The 21,855-nt window shown below is 41.4% G+C and overlaps 2 protein-coding genes across 3 annotated transcripts; one reads left to right on the top strand and one right to left on the bottom strand.

Moving 5' to 3' along the window:
* Window positions 1-548: 548 nt before the first annotated feature.
* angel1 (angel homolog 1 (Drosophila)) lies at window positions 549-8,136 on the top strand. Its single transcript, XM_012851600.3, has 10 exons — window positions 549-652; window positions 2,246-3,007; window positions 4,154-4,380; window positions 4,458-4,527; window positions 4,622-5,064; window positions 5,161-5,293; window positions 5,380-5,490; window positions 5,836-5,869; window positions 7,431-7,594; window positions 7,689-8,136. Exons 1-10 carry the CDS (start codon window positions 586-588, stop codon window positions 7,850-7,852), a joined length of 2,175 nt encoding a protein of 724 aa, XP_012707054.2. The 5' UTR covers window positions 549-585; the 3' UTR covers window positions 7,853-8,136.
* Window positions 8,137-10,460: 2,324 nt separating this feature from the next.
* On the bottom strand, window positions 10,461-19,591 carry vash1 (vasohibin 1). Of its 2 annotated transcripts, none has more exons than XM_036150679.1 (7): window positions 18,659-19,591; window positions 16,479-16,567; window positions 16,140-16,196; window positions 15,731-15,805; window positions 14,107-14,484; window positions 13,235-13,344; window positions 10,461-12,294 (listed from the first exon to the last, which is right to left on the bottom strand). In XM_036150679.1, the coding sequence occupies exons 1-7, from the start codon at window positions 18,872-18,874 to the stop codon at window positions 12,191-12,193; spliced, it is 1,029 nt and encodes a 342-aa protein (XP_036006572.1). In that variant the 5' UTR covers window positions 18,875-19,591; the 3' UTR covers window positions 10,461-12,190. The 2 variants fall into 2 exon arrangements, with proteins under 2 accessions (XP_036006572.1, XP_012707065.2); XM_012851611.3 differs by having other exon boundaries at window positions 14,103-14,484.
* Between the last annotated feature and the right edge of the window lie 2,264 nt (window positions 19,592-21,855).

Consider the following 21,855-nt stretch of genomic DNA (forward strand, 5'->3'; position numbering starts at 1 on the left):
CTTAAAGTTAAAACAAGAAACTCGCAGTTTAGTGTCATAATGACAAAATCATTTGTATTTATTTTATCTATATGCCTCAAATATGTCGCAATCATATTTTTAGCCCTATTTTAGATGGTCTGATGAACTGAATATAACAGGATATCTGTTTATTCTCCTGTTTCTTCATATATGATTACATTATGTTTTCTCCGTGGAACATTTTAAATGTCTTTCTCTTTGCATAACTTAGTATTTATCGATTATTTCAATGTATTTTAGCTTTTTTTTATGCCTGTATTTGACGTTAACTTGTGTAAAAGGACTTTGAGTTGCAAAATATTATGCTTGGGTGATAAAATGCTCCTGAAAGAAATATGTAAATCGGTAAAGCAGGTCTCTTACATAATTACTAAATTTATATGTTTAGTTCATATTTTTTATTGTGTGCTTTGTTGTTGATGACAGAAGGCAACATACGTGCTCTACCTGCAAGACAGGCGTCCACAATGTCACGCTTGACTCTGTGCAGCAAATTATATGATAATATCGCTTGCCTTACCCCCCCTAAACACAAGTGCGCATGCGCTGATTCAGTAAATAATCATGATAGGTATTTTGCTGTTGTATGCGCTGTATCCCCTGGCTCGGTTCTTGTTCCGTCAACCGTCAGGTACATCAAACTACAACATATCAAGGTGTTACTTAGTATAAACGAAGCTTAGACATGTTTTTTTTATTTTTAAACTGCTAATGGTGGACTAATGTTTGCTAAGGTTAAGTTCGCTGCTGACCGAGCAGTTCTTTTTTATGTGCGCAAAGTTCACCGTGGCGACTGTTTGGCTCCGTGTTGCGTTCACATCTCGGCGCAATGCAAAGCGTCTGCTTTTAAAGGGAAACAAGCATGCGTCCTCTCCCAAGTCTCCTTGTCTTAATAGAAACTTAGCCGTATAAACTGCTAGCTGGCGCTACTTCGCACCTGTTTTTTTCACGCCCCCCCTCGTGGCGTTTTGCAGTTAATCACGTGACTCTGTGTTACGGTTTCGCAGTCGATGACGTTGTTTGACGGACACGGAAAAGCTTTGCTGTGGTTTTTTTTTTGTTTTTTTTTTACTCATCTATCCCATCTATGCATTTTTATAAAAAAAGTTCTGGCCGTATGGAATCAATTTGATCTTTGACAGCAAATAAGTTATTTGTTTGGTGTATCAAACTCCAAATACATGTCAATGATCCTAGGTTTAAATTATTCCTTTATATATATATATATATATATATATATATATATATATATATATATATACATATATAACTTTTTTTTTTTGCCTGTTCCTTCAACTTTCATTCCTCATCAGTTCCGTGAGCAGGTGTTCTCAAAAGCTGGAAAAACTTGCCTCAAATAAAAAAATAATAAATATACCTTTTAATAAGAAAGATCTCCTTGCATCAATAAGCAACATCGTGCACAAACTTATTTTTTTTTTATTATGACACATTCACATTACTTAGAAACTATATTTTAGAGATATCAAATATATTTTAAACTTGGACAACTTAGATTGAGGTTATAAATAATACAACACAACAACAAAAACTTGAATTATTTATATATATCAGTGTGACAGATCAACTAAGCAGCTTGCAATAGGGTCTAAGATCCGGCGTTAAAACTTCATCATTATGTAGTTTTGTTAACAAAGACGGATCAACGATCCCGTTGTCAACGGATCACTGTCGTGTAAAAGGGTAGTTTGGCCAAACTTTAGCGACAAAACAATAAATAATAATAAATAAATAAAAAAAACTGGGTGCAGGCGCACTAGAGGTCAGGGATTGCAGAAAAATAAACCCGTTCACGGTTACTTATAAGCCTGGCCTGTCCAGTCCAAATCTGCTTTTATTTCTCCAGCGACTGCCCTGTGCTATCAAAACTTTGTAAATAAATACCTGAATGTTCTTTTGTTGTGCCATTCTCTCCTGTGTTGTGTTGCTGGACTCTTCTGTTTGCACCCTTATGTTAGCGTGACATTCGTACCTGCGCAGTTAAGCTTAGCAGTCGGCGGCTTGAGTTGAATTGACGCAGAATATCAATTAACTATGATTGGATGAGGAAGGCGGAAAGAGCTGATTGGTCACAGAGGAGGAAAATCTTAGAGACTAGCATGAGGGGGACAGCACCCGAGTGCTCCCATTTGACAAGCCGCCAATCCATCACATTATACCAGTTCTTAGTATTCACTACTGTTGTTTTTATCCTGTCTTTTAGAGACCTCAAAGAAAAGTGTTCTTGCTTCTGTGGCCGTTAATGGCACAACGGTGTGGGATGGTGATACCGAACCCCGATCTGGATCAAACATGCAGGATCAGAGTGAAGAGCCGAAAGAAAGGTTAGAAGAACCGGTCCTGCAGGAGGACGCCACACGTCCCAGCCTGGATGAGGAGTCAGCTGTCCCGCAGGAGAGAAGCAATGATGCAGCCACGGAGATGACCGAGGCGCTGCCTGCGGCGGCCGAGGACGGAGAAGGTCCCGGAACAGATGATGACGTCACGCACGGGGATCGAAGCGAGGAAGAGCAAAGCACGTCTTCAGGTGATCGGGTCGGTGCACAGCGAGCGGTCGTAGCTCCGTCAACATGCCTGACGGCGGAGGGAGGCGTTCAAGAAACCCACTGCCCTGAGGACAATCGAAGCCGGGCTGAAAACCCTGAGACGTGTGTCATGTCTGCTGAGGATGTGCTCAGAGTGTCCAACGCTGGCGAGTCGGAGACCCCAGAGGCAGCTGCGTCTGCAGAGGCCGAGTGCTGGGACGAGTATGGCGCGGACTTATCTGCTGGTGAAGCCGGTAGTTCTGACCTCGAACTGCACGCCCTGCTCTTACACTCCCAGAATTATCTTCAATCTGATGAACGAGGTGATGCACAAACCGGCTGGCACTTTCCTTTAGGACACGATCAAGTTTCCTGCCCCACGTGGAGCTTTCCTGCTCCGAGTTATTACACCACCGTGGAGCCGACAGCGCCCTTTGACGGTAGGAAGCATTTACACTCGAGTCTCTTAGGGCTGGACGATATAGAAAAAAAAGCATATCGATAAATTAAAAAAAATCATGTTGATCGATACCGATACCGACCTATTTTTAGATACAGAACACACAGACACTAAATTAAAACTCAACCCTTTTTACCAAAACTGCAAGTTTTTAAAAAAGAAAGCGTGCTCTTTGTAGTCTCTGAAGGGGCGGAGCTTGGTGACCGCCTGGATTTGGGTTTGTGATTGGTTGGGAGGATGTAACGACTAATAATAATCTACATTATATACACGTTATATATTGCATTCTAGCTAGAATGCAAAAGGAAGGAAAACTGTTATTCTATTGAACTTTTTATTGACACTTTTTTCATCGATATACGTCTGTCGATCGATATAAATTGTTATTGAATTATCGTCCGTCCCTAGGGTCTCTTCTTTAAACACGTCTGTTTGCTGAAGCCTTTTGCACATCCTCAGAGGTTGACTCTGTTTTTAATATTTTGAATTATTTTAGTTTGAACTATTTTACTTTTCTTAACTATCTTGTTTATTTGAATTTGTTCTGTGTCTATTTTAATTTTACAGTTATTTTCACGTGTACGTGTTCAGCACTTTGTTGACCTTTATTCTTGTAAAGTGATTCATAATTAAGTTTGGCATAATACTGTAATGTGGAATCTAATATTCCAGATTAGAGTAACATTCTGGTCTACAGAATGTATTTTGCTACGTTAACTCAAAAAGTGAAATTTATATATTCTGTAAATGAATTATGCATCACACTTTTGTCCTACGGTACTTCTTTAGCATTGATGTGTTCTTGGCATATGCTTCATGTGGGGGGTGTGATGGGCTGTCTGCTGGATTATTGTCAAGCCACCAGTGCTTCCCAAGATTATGTTGGCCATGAAATATTAAAAAATAATCAAAGTCTTCTACAGGTCCTCTTTAATAATACCAGTTTTTTGAGGAACTATATCTCATGTTTTCAATTCCTGCAACCCATAATAACTACAATCAACTGAATTGAACTACTGAAACATAATTCTGTTTCTAAGAGATTCATATAATATGTGAAATGAACACGATGATCTTCTGATTTGAAAAGCATCTGTCAGCAGTTCAGCCTCTGTTCTTCACACAGTGATGTGGAGAATGTGGGAGGAGGCGGACGCTGCTTCCGAGAGCGTCTTGACGGCGTCCCCATCAGAAAAAGCCTCTGTGGACTTCACTGTCATGTCCTACAACATCCTCGCCCAAGACCTTTTGGAGTCCAACCAGCACCTGTACGCACACTGCCCCCTGGAGGTGCTGCAGTGGAGCTACCGCTTCAGCCTGCTTTTAAGCGAAATCGAAAAGTGGGCACCAGACGTGAGTCAGATCCACGCATCGTCTTATGCGTCTAATGTTGCACGCGCCACTAAATGCCCCTGCGTCTCCATGTGTAGGTCTTGTGTCTGCAAGAGGTTCAGGAGAACCACTACCACGAACACCTGCACCCTGCCCTGTCTCAGATGGGTAGGCCGGCTAAGTGGAACGGAGAGAGGAGCTGTGGGCTTCGGTGACGCTGTGACCGGCACCTCACCCGCGTTCTGCTGCTGTTTTCCCGCAGGCTACACCTGCGTGTACCAGCGGCGCACGGGGACCAAGACGGACGGCTGCGCCGTTTGCTATCAGAGCGCGCGCTTCGCCGCCGCCGCCGCCTCCAGGCTGGAGTTCTTCAGGCCCGAGACCAAGCTGCTGGACCGGCACAACGTGGGCATCGTCCTGCTGCTCCGGCCGCTGGTCGCCGGGGGAGCCGAGGTCAGGGAGGCCGGGCCGCCGCTCTGCGTGGCCACCACGCACCTGCTCTTCAACCCCAGGCGAGGCGACGTGAAGCTGGCCCAGCTGGCGATAATGCTGGCAGAAATCGACGCCACGATAAAGTCCTGCAAGGCCAGAGGGGAGCACTGCAACGTCGTCTTCTGTGGAGACTTTAACTCGATTCCCCACATGCCTCTGTACCAGCTGATCACCACCGGCGAGCTCTACTACCAGGGTTTACCCACGTGGATGGTGAGCAAACAGAGCTGACGAGTTATTCTCTGCTGTCGAAACGTCCTCCTGCTGGTGACATGGAGGCAACTCTTGGGTGTTCGTTGTGTCCGGCAGGTTTCAGGCCAGGAGGACCTTTCTTACAAGCTGAGTTATCACAGGCTGCTGGCGCCTCTGTGGCCCAGCTCTCTAGGGATCTCCGACACCTGCCAGTACATCTCCGAGTGTAAAGCTCAGAGCCAAAATCCAGGTGAGCGCTGGAAGCCGCGTAGCTTTGTGTTGGTGTTCTTGTAATGATCTGAATGTTTCCCTTGTTCCGCCGCTCTCCCTGCGCAGAGACCCGTCAGTACACGCACGAATTCATGCTGCAGCTCCGCTACTGTCCAGCCGCTTGTGTTCGTCCTCAGAACCTGATTCTGATTCCGGGAGTGACTGACAACGAGCCAGGTCGTGCACACATGCAGTACAAAAAAAATAATATGAAAGTATGAAAGTAAAAATGATGTTATTTTATATTGAAACCAAGCAGGACAGATGGGTAAATTTACTTTGAATTCCTTAACAATGCTGTCAAGATTTGTAAAAAGTGTAATGTGTTTTTTTTTAAATGTAATATGGCTTTCTATTTTATTTAGTCTCATTAGCCGTGTTTGTGTATTTATCTACCAAAGTCAGCGAATGAAGCCTGGTTGATCGATTCAATGACTAACTGAAAAATCTGCATTTTACCAGGTTAAACAGGTGCTGTCCTTGAATTTTAACTTTCTTGTTTTATCTTCTCTTCGAGCTCAGACGCCTCAGGGGACGTTCAAGACTATGAGAAAAGGTCAGTTCACGACAATGTTTAGTTATACACTGCTAAAAAAACATGAAAGGACCGCTTTCTAGTCAGAATATTTATAAGCCAGTTAAACTACAGACACCTTGATCTGGTCAGTTCAGTAGTGGAGGGGTTGTTAATCAGTGTCTGTGGCTGTTTTGGAGTTAGAAACTAAGAACAGGGCCACTAAAGGGGAAGCAATGAGACAACTTCGGAAACAAGAATGGTTCTGTAGGTAGAGGCCACAGACATTTTCCTTTCCTCGTTCTTTGTTGTTTTGTCTTGGGAGGCATAACTGTGAAAGGATTCACGGACCTGAACAGGCTAAACGATGGAATCCTGACTGCCATTACAGGGCAGGCAAACTTTTTTACAGTAGCAGGCCACACACTATCAGGTAGGAGGGTGCACTTATGCCGGTGCCCGAGCCCCGAAGGGGAGAGTTTTGAAAAATAGAGTCTCCCTGATGTATTTTGGAAGCTTTCAAGACAGGTGATTATTTAAAGAATAGAGTCAGAGTGCATGTTTTAAATTGAATAAAAAGCAAAAAGAGTTAATGATCAATTCTTCAAAAACAACCTTTGTATTTTTCATTATTATTTACATTTTGTTCACATGTTATCATCATGTTTTAACAAGGTTTTGAACAAATTTGCATAAAATTAGTTGAATTTGAATTACTAGCACCATACAAAAAAACAGATCAGATCAGGTGAATATATGACAAGTTACTAACTTCCGAGCGCGCAGTGAGACAACATGCGCTCCCACATGTCAGTTCCTTTTCTGCTCGCACACACGACCTGCTCATTCCGCGCTCAACACCAGCTCTGCTGTGCGCTCGCTTGGCTGTTTCTCGGCGAGTGTCGCGTGAGAAGATTTTTTCAGAGTTGAGCTCGGATTGGTTCCTGCGCGCTCAACCAGAAGACACAAATATCGCTCCATTATATAATCAGGGAAATGTAGGCGGCGGCAAGAGCTGCTGTAGACGGCGATTTGCCGCCGTTGACTGGCTACTTTTGACTGCCCTGCATTAGGTATGTGGATGAAATGCTTTAGACCCTTTGCTGGTCCAGTGGGTCTTGATTTCCTCCTGGGGGGTGATAATGCCTGGCCTCATGTGGCGAGAGTGTGCAGGCAGTTCCTGGACGATGGAGGAATTGATACCATTGACTGACCTCCAAGCTCACCTGACCTAAGTCCAACAGAACATCTGTGGGACATCACATTTAGGTCCATCTGATGCCACCAGTCCAGACTCTCCAGGAGCTCAGAGATGGTCCGGTCAGGATCTCATTAAATAATGTGTCGTCCTTTTGTTCCCAACACCTCAGCCAGTCCATATCAGTATCCCGCAAGATTCTTTGTCCAGTTCAGATCTGATGTGTTTTCAAAGTTTTCCTTTAACTTTACAATAAATGTTGTATATCGTCTCTTAATAGTGAGATCTTCTTTAATAGGCACGTTTGTTAAAATATTATATAAGACACGCATAGCAAAATGGATAATTTACAGACATGATATTTCTGTGAAATCAGAATTAAGGTGTGCCGTGAATGCTTCACAGGTTCAGAGACCCTCTCAGACATCGGGTGGACCTGGAGTCTGTCTATAAACACGTCCTTCCTGGTTCTGGCACTCCAGAAGTCACAACCTTGCACTCGGAGGGCGCAGCTACCGTTGACTACATCTTCTACTCTCCAAAACGCACCTTTAGCAAAGATCAAAGAGGTAAAAGGACAGGATTGGAAAATAAATTTTGAATCCCTGAAAAACGGTGTTAAATCACCATGATTTGTTTTGCATTTCTCATTTTTTCCCCTAGCTTGTAAAAAGCCAGCAGAAAAAGGTCTGAAGCTCCTTGGTTCTCTCTCGCTCCCATCTGAGGACCTCTTGTGGTCACTAAACGGACTTCCCAACCACATATTCCCCTCGGATCACCTCAGTCTGGTGGCCCGATTCCAGCTGGAACTTGACAATGATGCGTGAAAAAAAATATTAAGTACGTTTATGTTGAGTTTTAAAAATCGACTTGTTTTTTGAGTGTGGAAATATTGTGCCATAAGGTTCATAACGCGTCTTTGTAGTTCTTTTTATTATGTTTTTGTATAAAAAATATTGTGCAGTAATAATGGCAATGCGGGTTAAAGTTTAAATTAACATTTTTCAGTGTCTGGATGTGTATATAATTTAAGAGCTGGGATTGTGGCCTGAACATCTGTTCTCTTTAGTGGGCATGCGTGTGTGTGATTAAAGTCTGAATGTAAAAACTTTCAGCGTGTAAATAAGTTTTCTTTTTAGTACACTGGTGTGATACTAGAAAAGCGTTGGGCCTTCTGTCGCTTAAGGCTGCACTGGAACTTTCTACAGATTTCCTAGAGAGTTAGAGCCCTCACTCTAAGGTGGGATCGTACAAAAACGCTCCGCATTATTGTTTAGCTAATTGTCCTGCAGGTTGCAGAGAAAGGACGTGCATTTTAGAGCCATCAATGAGCCTCGGGTAATCCTTTGTGGGTGTTTGACCACTTATCAGAAACTGTTGAAGTGCATTAAAATCGACTGATTTTATAGCACAGGGTTCTGTTCAGTTGGGTTGAGATTAGGGGGAAATTCATAAATAAAAGTTTTGTGTGTTTGACAACTTTATCTGTTGCATCTTGGATCACTGTCCTGTTGGGAAACATGATTCTGATTGTTCCTACCATGATGTGTAATGCAACAGTACTACTAAAAGCTAAAAAAAAAGACCCTTAGCACGAGGAAGGCCAAATCTATCACTCCTGACCCAAACCACCTTATTTACTGTAATTGCAGGTTGCTGCCATTAGGTTGCAGATACGTGGCATTAAGAGCAAAAAACAAAAGGTATTAATGTTCATTTATCCCAGTTAAGTGCCAGCCTAATTGATATTTCAACCTGATTCGCCCAAATGGAAGTGGATAAGCTCATCAGGAAGGCCGCTGGTGTGCCAGGATGTCGCCTGGACCCGGTGTATGAGGCAGGAGACAGAAGGACTGGGAAAGGACATTGTCTCCCACCGCATGCATGAACTGGAGAGCTCCTTTGGTGACAGACTGCTGCGTCCTGAACGTACAAAGGAGCGTCACTGCAGGTCCTGCCAGCACCAGTTTAACTATATAATCAGACTCAGACTTACTTTAATGATCCCAGTGAGAAATTATTTTTGTTGCATGCTCCAGATACACACATCATCACTGCTCCCGACTCACTACAGTACAGGTTTAACATTGACGGAAGCTGTACGAGATCCTGAATGAGACAAAAGACCAGAACTTCTGTAACGACGTTCCTTGGACAAATGAGTATAAGGATGAATTGTTCAGACACCACAATAGATAAGGTGTTTGGCATGAACTCAATGCAGTATTCAAGCTAAAAAAAAAAAAAAATCATGATACACTCTGCGATACGTGGAAGTGTTACGGATTGGGGATGTTCTGCTGTAGCAGGACCAGGCCAAGTCACCTGCAGCTGTTATATCAGAAGGTGGTTAAAGACAATATGTGACCATCACTAAAAAAAAAAAGCCAAGCTGAAGTAGAACAGGACCCTGCAACATAACAATGAGCCGAACAATACCAGAAAATCCACCAAAATCCTTGAAATGGACTGAACATGCAAGAAGCTCCTCAAACATCTCACAGCTGAAAGTCCCCAAGACCGATTGGAGACTTTTTTTTTTGTTGTTTTTTGGTAGTCGGCTACAAGATGCAGTTCAGCCAGAAGGTTTGAGACTATTTATCCTTTCCTCATTTAGAAAACACATCTTTTGATTAATGAGTAAAACAAGGTTTGATTTTTGATTACCTGTAATTAAATCACTTTCATTTCCAAAGACAAAGAACATGTGATATCACTGTGTCACCATTTAAATAAAGGGATATTTAAAGGGATGTCCCAGTTTTCTCATGATTGCAGTTCACTGAACTTCCCCACGTTCTTACAGCTTCATAAGTATTAACATCTGTTTACAGGCAAGGCGTCGTTAAATGAATATTTTCCTGTGACGAAGAAGTCAGAAGTGAATAACCTGACGAGCGCGTTTTGATTGTACTTAAAATACTGGACGTAAGAAGTGTTTCTAGACCATAATGGTTCCTCTTGAAAAAAGCAATCAATTAACATAAACTGTACAAGTATAACACATACAATGTAATACCTAGTATGCAACATTTGGACAATTTTAAGACTTTTTAAGGCGTAAATTTGAGATTAGTGACTTAAACCTTGTTAATTATGTTGAAGTTCATGTTAAATTAACATATGCTGAAATCTAAAACTCCCACTCAACCTGCAGTGATCTCTGGTTCGTCTGCTTTCCTTTTATAGAGCTGTTGGCACTGAGTTTCTTTTCCATAAACCTACGAGGGCTTGTGTTTAAACTTCCCAGCCTGCTCTCGTCATTGCGGCGGCCCTTCAGCTCATGGGTTTGTGTTTCAGGTGAAATCCTGGGCGATGACACACACTCCCTGGCTGACATACAGGCAACTTATAATAGTTTCATTAATCTCATCAGCTGAGGGGTTTGGAAACACGGCAGATTTCACATATGAAATAAAGAAAACACTTAAAAAACAAACTGATGTGACTCTTTATTGTGATGCTGCAAACTGCGTCTTTTCACACAGAGCAACTGCATTACAGAACCTTGGAAGAGAAAGTGGACAACACTCAGCGAGCAGATAAAACTGTCGACGGTGGCAAAAATTCAGAAGAGCCTGAAGTGCTTACTGATCACAAACACAGTGGGTACCATAAAATGACATAACTTCTGGTAAAAAATACAAAAAAAAGCCCAGACAAAAGCGCTTTAAAAAACTTCCTCACACCTATTTGACATCACTTAAGGCAAGTGAAAGATGCTACGGTTAAAATACATAAACGAAAGAGGCTTGTATACCAAACGCGCAGTTTCAGTCAGAAGTTCACATGTACATATCATGACTTAATCTAGATTTTAAGCTTTTGATGATGCTTTTGAGACTCCCAAGGGTGACGGTGACAGGAGTTGTGTTCTTTTAGCAAAACTTTGAATTTATTGTGGGTTTTCTCTTAGCCATTCACTTTTGGTGGCGTCAGCAAAACTTGTAGCATTACTCTGACTGGACGTTGGACGTCTCCTAAATGGCAAAATCGGTTAAGTATTTCAACTGGCTTGAGATCGGCCAGTGTTTCTCGATTCTTCATCTATTCCAGAACCAGTTTTGATGTTCGGGGTTGTTTCTCCTGTAGAAAAGCCCAATCTGTCCAGGTTAGGGGAAGAGTTTTAATGGTCAAGGAGACAAAGGCAGATCAATCTGGCCACAAATGGATTATTAGTCTGTGGAAGAGTCAGACCGCATCATACTGAGGGTCTTTTTTACTGCCAATTGTACTGGTGCTTAAAACAAACTGGCTACAAAAAGGCATACATGACAGCACTACTTACGGATTAGTCAATCATTCAAGAGTTAGCTGGCTGAAAATTGGACACAGTAGGGGTTTTCAGAATGATCCCAAACACTCACGCTGGCTAACATCAAGCTTCAGCAGTGGCCACAATCCTAACCCTGTTGGAAAATTGTGGACTATGCTTAAAAGCTGGAATCAAACCAAGAACCAAAACCGATGATAAGTGCATGTACACCACTGAGCAGAACCGTTTGGTAAAATAGCGCTCTGTTTGAAATATATACTGAAGCTGCTCAGTTGGTAGCTATAACAGTAATCACCTCCTAATACTTTTAACATTTGGATACATATACATATATAATTACTCAGCTGGAAATGTACAAATAGACTTTGTTTTTCTGAAGGCAAAACAAATTTTGGGATCATTAAATGTTTTGTTTTCCCATTGGAATTTTAAACAAGGCACGAGGGTAGCAGGTATAAACTAGTCAGCACACATGTAACTATTGTCTAGTGGAGTCTAGGTGGTGTTACACTACACAATCTGTCTCAAACTTACAGTACAGTGATACAGATTGTAGGAAAGCCTAACAGCATAGAGATGTGATATGTAAATTACACCGAACCGTACTTATTCAAACATCGTTTTGGGTTAAAGGTAGCAAAACTGCACGTGTTTATTAATATATATGTAAAAAAAACCAACAACAACTATCTGCAGATTTACTCCCTCTTTTCATAAAACAGGAGCTTTACCAGCACCAATTACTGCAACTGTTACAGGGGGGAAAAGAGCCTGTAACGACGTAGGGAGAGTTTAGTGAGGCGTTTGTTTCAGGAAGAACGGTTGCTGGTGACCTATTCCAGAATGCATTAGAAAAACAAAACAGGCCAATGTCTACTTGGTGGGTCCATCATGCGGATGTGTGGTAACAACAGAACCCTTCTTCACACTCTGATCTGGTATCCGTTAATATCGGCAGATTTCTGCTCCAAAACCTTCTTTTCTCCAGAGGGGCTGCAACAAAAACACAATAATTGTAAAATAAACAAAGACGTACATTTGTTTATATGTGACAGAGAGTTGGGAGTCATGGCCTGAGGCCACGAGTAATTCCCAAATACAGCGGAGAGTCTGATAAAATACCAGGTGTTTGTAATATATATCTATCTATCTATCTATCTATCTATCTATCTATCTATCTATCTATCTATCTATCTATCTATCTATCTATCTATCTATCTATCTATCTATCTATCTATCTATCTATCTGTCTATCTATCTGTCTATCTATCTATCTGTCTGTCTGTCTGTCTGTCTATTTATCTATCTACCTATCTATACACACACACACACACACACACACACACACACACACACACACACACACACACACACACACACACACACACACACACACACACACACACACACACACACACACACACACATTTATATGTATATGTATATATATAGAGAGAGAGAGAGATACAGATAGATATATCTATATCTATGTATATATGTGTGTGTATATATCTAGAGATATAGATATTGATTCTTATATTTTTTTTCTTATATCTTTTTCTTCATATATATATATATATATATTTATATATATATGAAGAGACCAAGATAAATAATTTCAGAACCTTTTTAACCTTTATTGTGACCTTTAACTTGTACAACTACACTAAAAAGCAAGGTGAAGTTTTTTAAAGGGAAAAAATAAAAATAACAAAAAACAGTGTGTGTCCTAAAAAAGAACTTGCACAGGTTTTTAAGTCACTCTATAAGGCATGAAAAAGTTTTGCTTTGTCTTTTTTTCCTGCCAACACCAAAAACCAGTCATTTAATCAGGGGTTTGCGGGTGTTTTATATCTACTGAACGCTAAACGATTGCAGCGCCTGCACTCTTTCCATGAGAAACAGGTCATGAAGAGCGTGAGATCAATCCTACCGTCTCTCAGCTCGACTGATCCTCCGGATGGGGCTGCCTGGTCCTTTGAGAGGAGAACCCATGCTGTTTCTCCTGTCTTTAGTGGGAGAGGGAGGCGCCGGCTTTCCAATCTGCAAAAAAATAAATAAATAAATTGGATCAATTCTTTAAAATTACATTCAGACATTACCGTCCCTCTGTTCTGCCCTTCTCGAATGCCCGCAGCTTTAATCTGTTCCTGCTTTTAAAGTGATTGTGCCGAGCACTCAGTAGAAAGGCCTCTTACTGATGGATGGAGCCATATTTGCACAAAGTAGTCATCGCATTACTTTTATCATCCACAACGCGCCGCCTCTTTGTCTTGGCATGAGAGGCGATGAGAGAGAAACACTCCAGCCTCTCAGCCAGCAGACTAACTCAGAGTCTTACCGTCTTCACAAGGAAGCAAAGCATCTAACTAATTAACCACTAATTATATGATGAGAAAGTTAATTTATTTCAGTAATTGAGTTCAAAGGGTGACTTTTTTGTAAATATTTGATGATTTTGTAAGTTTTGTTGATTATGTCTTGTTGCTAATACAAATACAAAATTCTGTTTTTTGGAAAATTATAATACTACAGAAGATTAAGTAAAAAAAAAAATCTTAGAAAGAAATGTCACATGAGCATGTGGTGGCTAATACAATCACAGGAAAGACTGCTGGATTTCCAGTTCTCAAGCTAAATATGACATTTGGTGCTGAACAAAAAACTAAATTCAACTTCAAATCACTTTTTTTGATTTGTAAGATGTACCAGCTCCAGGAAACAAACACAAAACCATGAAAAAGCAATCACGAGCTGTAACAACTAAACACAAAAGCAAGAAATTCAAAGCCAAACTGTACTTTCAGCCTCATGTCTCGGGTGTGTCTCTCCAGCTCCTTCCGTAGCTCCTCCTTGCTCAGCTTGTCCACGTCCAGGACGGAGTGCTTCCACTCTATCTGCTCCACGCTGTGAGGGTCGTGGGACACATACTGTCCGATCTTAATCTTGCGCAGGGTGTGCCAATAGCCCCTGTAGGCTCCTTCGAATTCCTGAACCAAGTCCATGAGTGTTCGAAACTCCAGAGGCTTGAACATGAGGTCGTCCCTCCGGCTTATGCCCAGAGCGCCGAAGCGTCCCCCGCTGTGAACCCCGAGCACGATGTGGTAAAAGTGGTTCCCTGAGAAGTGAGATTTAAAGCTGAGCGGGAATCGCTCCACGCCGGGCATGTTGTTGGTGAGATGGCTAGTTCGTTGCATCAAGGAAACGGACATCGAGGTTTATACACTGGATTGTGGAGGCAATGAGAGTGTTTAGAAATTCTATATAATAAAAGCAGACCTGCTTTTTGTTTAATTAATGTCCCTATTGACTTTAACAGGCAAAATCAACAGCTTTATATTGTGATTATGATTCAAACGTCTGCATCCAGGCAAGCTTCTATATTGTGATGCTGGCCACATGATTACCCTCTTGGTAAGGATGTGTATACAGCTTTTAAAAAATGACAAGACTGAAGTAATAAAGTAGTAATTTTAGAATGTTAGAATGAAGAATGTTCAGCATCTTATACGTTGGTATCAGTTTGGCAAATAAGAAAATAATGAATCATTTTAGCACATCTGCATCAAATTATTGTTCTTATCAGGACTTTGAAATGATTGCGTGGCTTCTTGTAATATTCCCGCTACTCTCATGACATTATGAATTTGTTTGGGTAATATTATGACTTAATTGTTGTAATGTTCTTTATATCTGTACACCAAATATTATTTCTTTATTTTTTAAAATGAAGTAGGGCCATTATAGATTAAAGAAAATAAATTATGGGCCACGGAGGAGTAAATCTTCACACAAAAAAATTCAGAAATTTTAAGAATGATTTTATATATTTGCAAGAAAAAATTATTTTCCGTTCATAAAGGCAAAATTTTGCTATGTTAACACAAATATATCTGTAAAGTCAGAAATTTGGATCCTCACTTTGGGAACATGGGGCATGACAGATGTTTGTCTGAAAATGTTTTGTGCATTTACGTTTGTAATAGTGGGATGAAAGAAAAAAAAGGCATTTTCCTGGCATGCCGTCCAAACAACTGGTTGCTAGTGCTCAACGGCTGTTATGCCTCTCTTCATGAGAAATAGGCCTCTGTGTCATGACTTATTTATAGCCTAGAGAAGAGGAAGTCGTGGATGTTAAATGAAACATCCCAGACACACGGATTAACATATAAATACTGTAACTACATTTCATCTTTAGGAATAGCGGGGAGTTTATTCAAATCAAACGTGTTTTTAAAAAAAAAATTTAAATGGATGATTATGCTGCTGCAATAAAAGACGGCTTACACATCTTTACCAGGGGTGCCAGTAAGGAAGTGGAAAATGACGTGTTAGTTTAATCACTGTCAGAACCAAACTCACAACTGCAATTAAAGATGCATTTAAGACAATCTGTATCATGCAACATGCTCTGTGGCTTAAAAGATACATGGCGAGGATCACCGCCTCTAAACATTTGATCGGCAGGGCTTCTCTTGTCATCTCTTTAGCGATGTCCATCAACCTGGGAAAACAAATGAAATCAAAGAGATTTTCTTTTTTTATGTAATGTAATTCTTTGCATAAAACACAAACACCATATTAGCTCCCATCATGTGCTAAAACTGTACTTGTTTTCATAAGGTCAACACGATTTCCAGGGAAATGGAAGCTAAATGTAATAGAGCGAGGTCAGGAAGTGTGTTTCAGGCGTCTGCTGACTGACATTAGAAGCTACTTGCAACGCCCTGGAGCGAACAAGAGACGCAGCTAATACCCAGATACGCACACACAGCTAGCCTGTGAGAACAGAAACCTTTCTGTGTCTTGATTTTAAGAATTGTAAGAATATAACTCACGCAGTGAGAGGCCGGCTCTTCTTTATCTCAAAAAACTGTGTTCCTGTGTGATTGTACCTGTGGGACAGTGTTAAGGTTGGACAGTTAGTGAGACGTGCAGCGCGGCGCGATCGGAGAGGACGGCTCAGCTCTTTAAAGTGCTTTGTTATATTCATAGGCTGCTGATTAATTATGAATGAATCTCTGACCAAAGTGGAAATCATGGTTTTGGTTAACCCTGGATGGCCTACATTGCAAAAAAAAAATTGCTCAGTGAATTTGACAAAAAAACACGCAGCAATTACATCCATTCAGAGTTAAATAAAAGCAAGCAACTGTTGTAAATGCATGAAAGGATACTGTAATTCCCTGATGTACTTTTGTATGGCTTCCAGGCGCTGTGGGATGGTAGTTGTTGGTTGGTATGTAGGCACACTTGGTACTGGAATCTGCGGGGATAAATAACTGCATAACAATTGCAAATATTCACTGCGAGTTGAAGCAAAGCAGCGCGTGGCTAGTTCAACTTGGACAGCAGGGTACATGTGCAAGAAGATTCAAAGAGCTGCGGGAACAAAAGGGGAAGAGAATTCAGTTTAAACCCTAAAATAAACAAAATGTTGGTACAATTTCAGCATTTTATGTAAAGAAACAGAAAAACTTTTTAAATTTAAAACAGATAGTCTGGTTATATCACAAAGTAGTTGCCTCTTTTTATGTGGTTCTGGTCTTAGGAACACTGGATAAGCACGAGGGGTCTAAATAGTTCACAACTGGCCAGAAGCTCTGAAATGTATTTAAGCCCAAGACCGTTCAGTGCCTCACGGACAGATAACAGGATTTTAAAATATGTCCTTTTAGACACATGGAGCCAGTGTATTGATTTAAGGATCTGGATCCATTTTCCTCAGGGACAGCTTAACGGCAGGATGACAATAGTCTAACCCTGACAAAGCAAAAGAACACAGTAGTACGTCTGTATCTTGTTTTTTACAGGAAGCCCCTTATTCTGGCAAGTTTTTTAAGATGGTAGGAGGCTGATGTAGTAAGACTTCCTTTAGATGTTAAAGTTTGGGTCACCAGTGTTATTTTGGTTTTTAGCCTCATTAAGTAAAAGGTTTAGTTGAGTGCTGATCTCTAAGCTTACCTTTTCCGCCCTGACTTGGAAGAAATTCTGACGCATTCACTCATTGACAGTAAGGGCACCGTGACTCAGAGACTGTAATGGACTGTGGTCATGTGGTGGCAAAAATATAGATCCGTGTCATCTGCACCATCATAATGTAACGCTCCAACATCTGGGTTGGGGGCAAGCGCGTAAATGCTAAAGTAAAAATGGCCCAAGAATTGAGCCGGGAGAAACCCCACATTTGGTCTTTGCTTTCTCACATCTATAAATGCCCATTGATGCAACGTGGTCCTAGTTTGCCAAGAGATTTTGAGACAAATTTACCAGACAATCCCACACACTTTTCCACTCAACCAATCAATGTGTTATGATCAATTATGTCAAATGTAGCACAGACATCCATTGACACCAGAGAGACACAAGACAAACACTCATGCACACTCACACCTAACAGTCACGTTTTTTGGACTGAGGGAGGAACCCGGAGAACCTGCAGAAAACCCCGCACATGCACAGGGAGAACGTGCGGACTCCATGCAGAAAGACCCCAGACCGGGATTTGAACCCATGACCTTCTTTCTGCAAGGCAACAGTGCTCCTCTTCTATTGCCTTTGCTAAAAATGTTTAATTAAACGTGGGCCTGTAACTAATCGTGTCTGGGTTTTTTTAAAATAAAGTTTAATCACAAGAGATTTTAAGAATCCAGTTTTGTTTAAAGTCTGTTCTCCTGGGGCTGGGCGATATGGATTAAAAAATAAATCTCTGATTTTATCATACCAAATCCGATTAATCGATTTTTTTCCTCCTTTTTGTTTCATAAAAATAAATTAAAGAAATTATTTTAAAACCTTGCTTTTTATGTCAAGCATTTCGTCAGGGAGTTGACCTGGATTCAAGGTGCAACTAAAAACAAGCTGTGAAACATGTAAAACAAGATGGTAGCCGTGCCATTATAAACAATGAAAATATAACAAAACATTTGCTGCTAGTGGTATTACACATTGAGCTAAGAACAGGCTTCACTGCACTTGTGAACATCAAACTAAGTTAAAAAAAAAAAAGTAAATAAGTAAATGAAGTACCTCGTATTATGGTAAAAAAAAAGTTTCCACTTAACAATATTTTGACAATAATTTTGCCTAAACATATATTCAGCATCACATGCTGTTCTCTTCATGGAAACCCAATGAGTGTATTGGCAAAATAAAATCCAGATTTTCCAAAAATGAAATCTTAAAGAATTGTAAATTCGAATTAATCGATTTATCGCCCAGCCCTATGTTCTCCTATGTGTTATATTATTTTAATTTCTCTGTTACTCCCATTTCAGTGCAGTGTTAGTTTTAGACTAATAATATGAACACGTTTTTTACTGCATATCTTGGATTAATAACTGAAGGTTGACTTTACCTTGGGTAGGTCCGTGGCACCCCTTATCTCCTTGGTCAGAGCATCACCACTCGGATGGATTCTGGCCACATGGCGCCACATCCTCTCCCAAGTCTCCTCGTCCATTGGGAGGCCTCCTCTGTTTACATAGAAAGGCACCCCTCCATCCCTCAGCTCTTCCTCCCCTTCATCCTCCTCATCCCTCTCCTCTGTGGAGCCCGCTGTGGCCCTCAGCATCACTCCTTCAGCAGGGAGCCACACGGTCAAGACGAATAAAAAAAACCCTGCCTTGGGTTCTCTCCCCGGTTAATCAGCTTGCAGGTTTAAAACAGGTTCCAGCAGCAGATGGTCATCTCTTGACCTCCAGGCAGATTATGCCATCGGTGTCTGACAAAAACAGTCTGTGAGGCCGTTATTAAAGGGGGGCTGGAAAATCTCTTTGGTTGTTTTAAGCTGAAGCAGGGATTTAAAACGTGAAATGCAAAGAATATTTCTTGACTTTGCAGCAACCATTCAAGCTGACTGGAGGCCCTCTAGTAAACAGCTATGCATGCTTATTAATAAGATAATAAAGGCGACCTAATATATATCATGAGAATGGATTCCCAGTAATGAAGCCGTTCGTTTTTCAGTAGGACTTATTCATATTTTCTCCAATCCAGCGCTGCTCCCGAGTCTGTCGGGGAGGGTTGATATTGCAGGCAACAAAGTATGAGAAAATCCTAATTCCGTGTACCGCTGGAGGTCATTCACGTCTCAAATATGCAACAAATCAATGTTCCTCTCATACGATCCCATCTCTGGGACTTTCTTGCTTCGTTCAGATCACGCCAAATCTTATAAAATCCTTTCCTCCCAGTCCAGCCGGTGCATTGTTCCTGCAGATGCTCCTCTACATCGAGTCCAACGAGCCGCTCAGACACTCCCCGGCCTGGGACCACTGCGCATGCGCTCGTTTTAGAGCATGAGCTCAGCGGTGACCAGTGTTGCATTCAGGTACCCCTCGTAAGAAATCCGCAGGGTCAAGTTCACGGGTGGATCTCAATAACTTGAAACGTTGTCACAACGTTGATTTATGTCAATCATTTAATTCAAAACCTGGAACTCGTATATTTCATTGATCCATACAGGGCGGTATGTTCCAAGGAATTATTTGGGCTAATTCAGATGATTATGGCTTGCCAAGAAAAATCCCAAAATTGTTTCTCAATTTAATTAGAATGTTAAATAGCACAAATGAAATGTAATTTTTAAAGCTCAGATTCGTCCATTTATGATCATGTTTTGGCATCCATAATCATGAGAAAGTCTTGACAGTTGTACAGCACACCCCATTAATTAAAAATCTTTTATTGTCATCGTGTGTGACCGTGGGGAAATTTCTCTGAGACAGGCACCGGCTCAGTTAGAGTCTGCAAATATGTATTTACAGTAGTATTATTGTAACTATACTCAGGCTTCTCAGCAGGGGGCGATAGCCCTCACAGCTTTTGCAAAGAAGCCTTTTTTTTTTTGAGTCTGTTAGTTTTGGATTTATTGTTCCTGACATGTTTACCTGATGGAAGAGTGGCGAACAGTGCATTGCCCGGGTGGGTGGGATCAGTTTAGTTGCGTCTGGCCCTTGTCTGGACTCGTGCTGCATAAACTCAGTCCAAATCCTGTAGATGGCTTCCCACAATTCCATGTGCACTTCTCACCTTCCTCTCCTGCACTGTGCAGCTCCCATACCACACAGTTATGCTGAGACGTAAAACCCTTTCTATGGTAGCAATGTAAAAGTTTTTGGAAGCTCAGTGAAAAGTCCAGTCCGTTTCAGATGTCTTCCTGTAGTCTATTCTTACCCCCTTGGTTTTTCTGGTGCTCAGGACGAGGTTGTTCCTGGTGCACCACTCTATCAGATTATGGACCTCCTCTCTGTAATGGGTCTCACTGTTATTGGAAATGAGACCGACCACAGTGGTGTCGTCCTCAAACTTCCCCACCATGCTTGTGGGGTGGATAGCAGACAGTCATGGGTAAAGAGAGCAAGGCTGAGGACACAGCCCTGCGGCGCTCCAGTGTTGAGGATCAACACTTCCCCCACAGGGAAGGTAACTAGGGGGAAAAGGTAAGCCCCAAAACACCATGGCTACATAAGATGGCTGTTAATGGAAAGTTAAGTGGAAGGAGAAAGCATGGTAGGAAAAGGAAGTTATTAATTTATTTTCATCATTGCTTTAGCCCTGTATTTGGACTTCCAGCTTTACTTAGTGTAAAACACAAAATAATATTTTAAAAAATCCACCTTTTCATCAACAGAAGAACCATATTCCTCCATTACTTGTTTTAATTTGCAAGATGTGCCATATCTTGAGCACACAATGGTATAAAGAGCACTCTTAAATAGTCATGACTTAAATAGAAAAGGCACGGAAAGTTGAGAGAAAGGAAAAAGTCCAGTAGAAAAGGTTCCACAAAGCAATAAGGATTACGGCAGCTATAAGAGCATTGTGAAGCAAAGCCCATTGGAGGTTTGGAGGAGATGTTGGTGTCAGAGTCAATGCTTTAAAAGTCACCATACAGACGTCTCCAGGACATGGGCCATGACTGTTGCATTTCTTGTGTTAAACCACTCCTGAAGCAGATCTATCTTACCTGAGCTAAAAAGGGCTGGACTGTGTCTCCAAGGTACAGCCCTCTCCACAGATAAAAATAAAATTTGAACTTAATTTAGAAATTAAGGTCTTAGTGTCTGATAAATGGACTGAACTTATAAAGCACTTTTCCAGTCATATTGACCACCCAAAGCACTGAACACTAGAGCCACATTTATCCAATCACACACACATTCATACACCAATATGCAGCTCAGTAGGCAACATGGGGTTAAGTGCCTTGCCCAGGGGCACAATGACATGTGACAAGGAGAAGCTGGAATCAAACCGGCAACTTTCCAATTGCAAGACTACTTCTCAACCCATCAAGCCGTAGTCGCCCAAGGAAGACTGTAAAGAGATAGGATCCAAATTGATTGAGCTCCAGTGTAAGGTTACAATTAGGAATCCATGTCGTCTTCTGCTGCCTGTGCGCATTTTTAATCAAGTCAGCACAGCCACCTACCAGGAAAGATTTAAACTCTGCATGCTGCCCTCTGCTGTCAATCCTTACAGAGATGCAGATCTCACTTCCCAGCAGGACTTGGCAGCTACTTACACTCTTTATTGACCTTGGTATTATTT

The sequence above is a fragment of the Fundulus heteroclitus genome, chromosome 19 (genome assembly GCF_011125445.2).
Source record: "Fundulus heteroclitus isolate FHET01 chromosome 19, MU-UCD_Fhet_4.1, whole genome shotgun sequence".
In the NCBI taxonomy this organism is placed as follows: domain Eukaryota; kingdom Metazoa; phylum Chordata; class Actinopteri; order Cyprinodontiformes; family Fundulidae; genus Fundulus; species Fundulus heteroclitus.

Bases quoted from the DNA above. Each gene is read 5' to 3' on its own strand.
- angel1 (XM_012851600.3), top strand. From the start codon at position 586: ATGATAGGTATTTTGCTGTTGTATGCGCTGTATCCCCTGGCTCGGTTC. The intron at 3,008-4,153 runs GTAGGAAGCATT...TTCTTCACACAG, and splicing joins GCCGACAGCGCCCTTTGACG to TGATGTGGAGAATGTGGGAG. The intron at 5,065-5,160 runs GTGAGCAAACAG...TGTGTCCGGCAG, and splicing joins AGGGTTTACCCACGTGGATG to GTTTCAGGCCAGGAGGACCT.
- vash1 (XM_036150679.1), bottom strand. From the start codon at position 18,874: ATGCTGAGGGCCACAGCGGGCTCCACAGAGGAGAGGGATGAGGAGGAT. The intron at 16,568-18,658 runs GTAAAGTCAACC...TTATCCCCGCAG, and splicing joins GTGCCACGGACCTACCCAAG to ATTCCAGTACCAAGTGTGCC. The intron at 12,295-13,234 runs GTAGGATTGATC...TTTTTGTTGCAG, and splicing joins ATCAGTCGAGCTGAGAGACG to CCCCTCTGGAGAAAAGAAGG.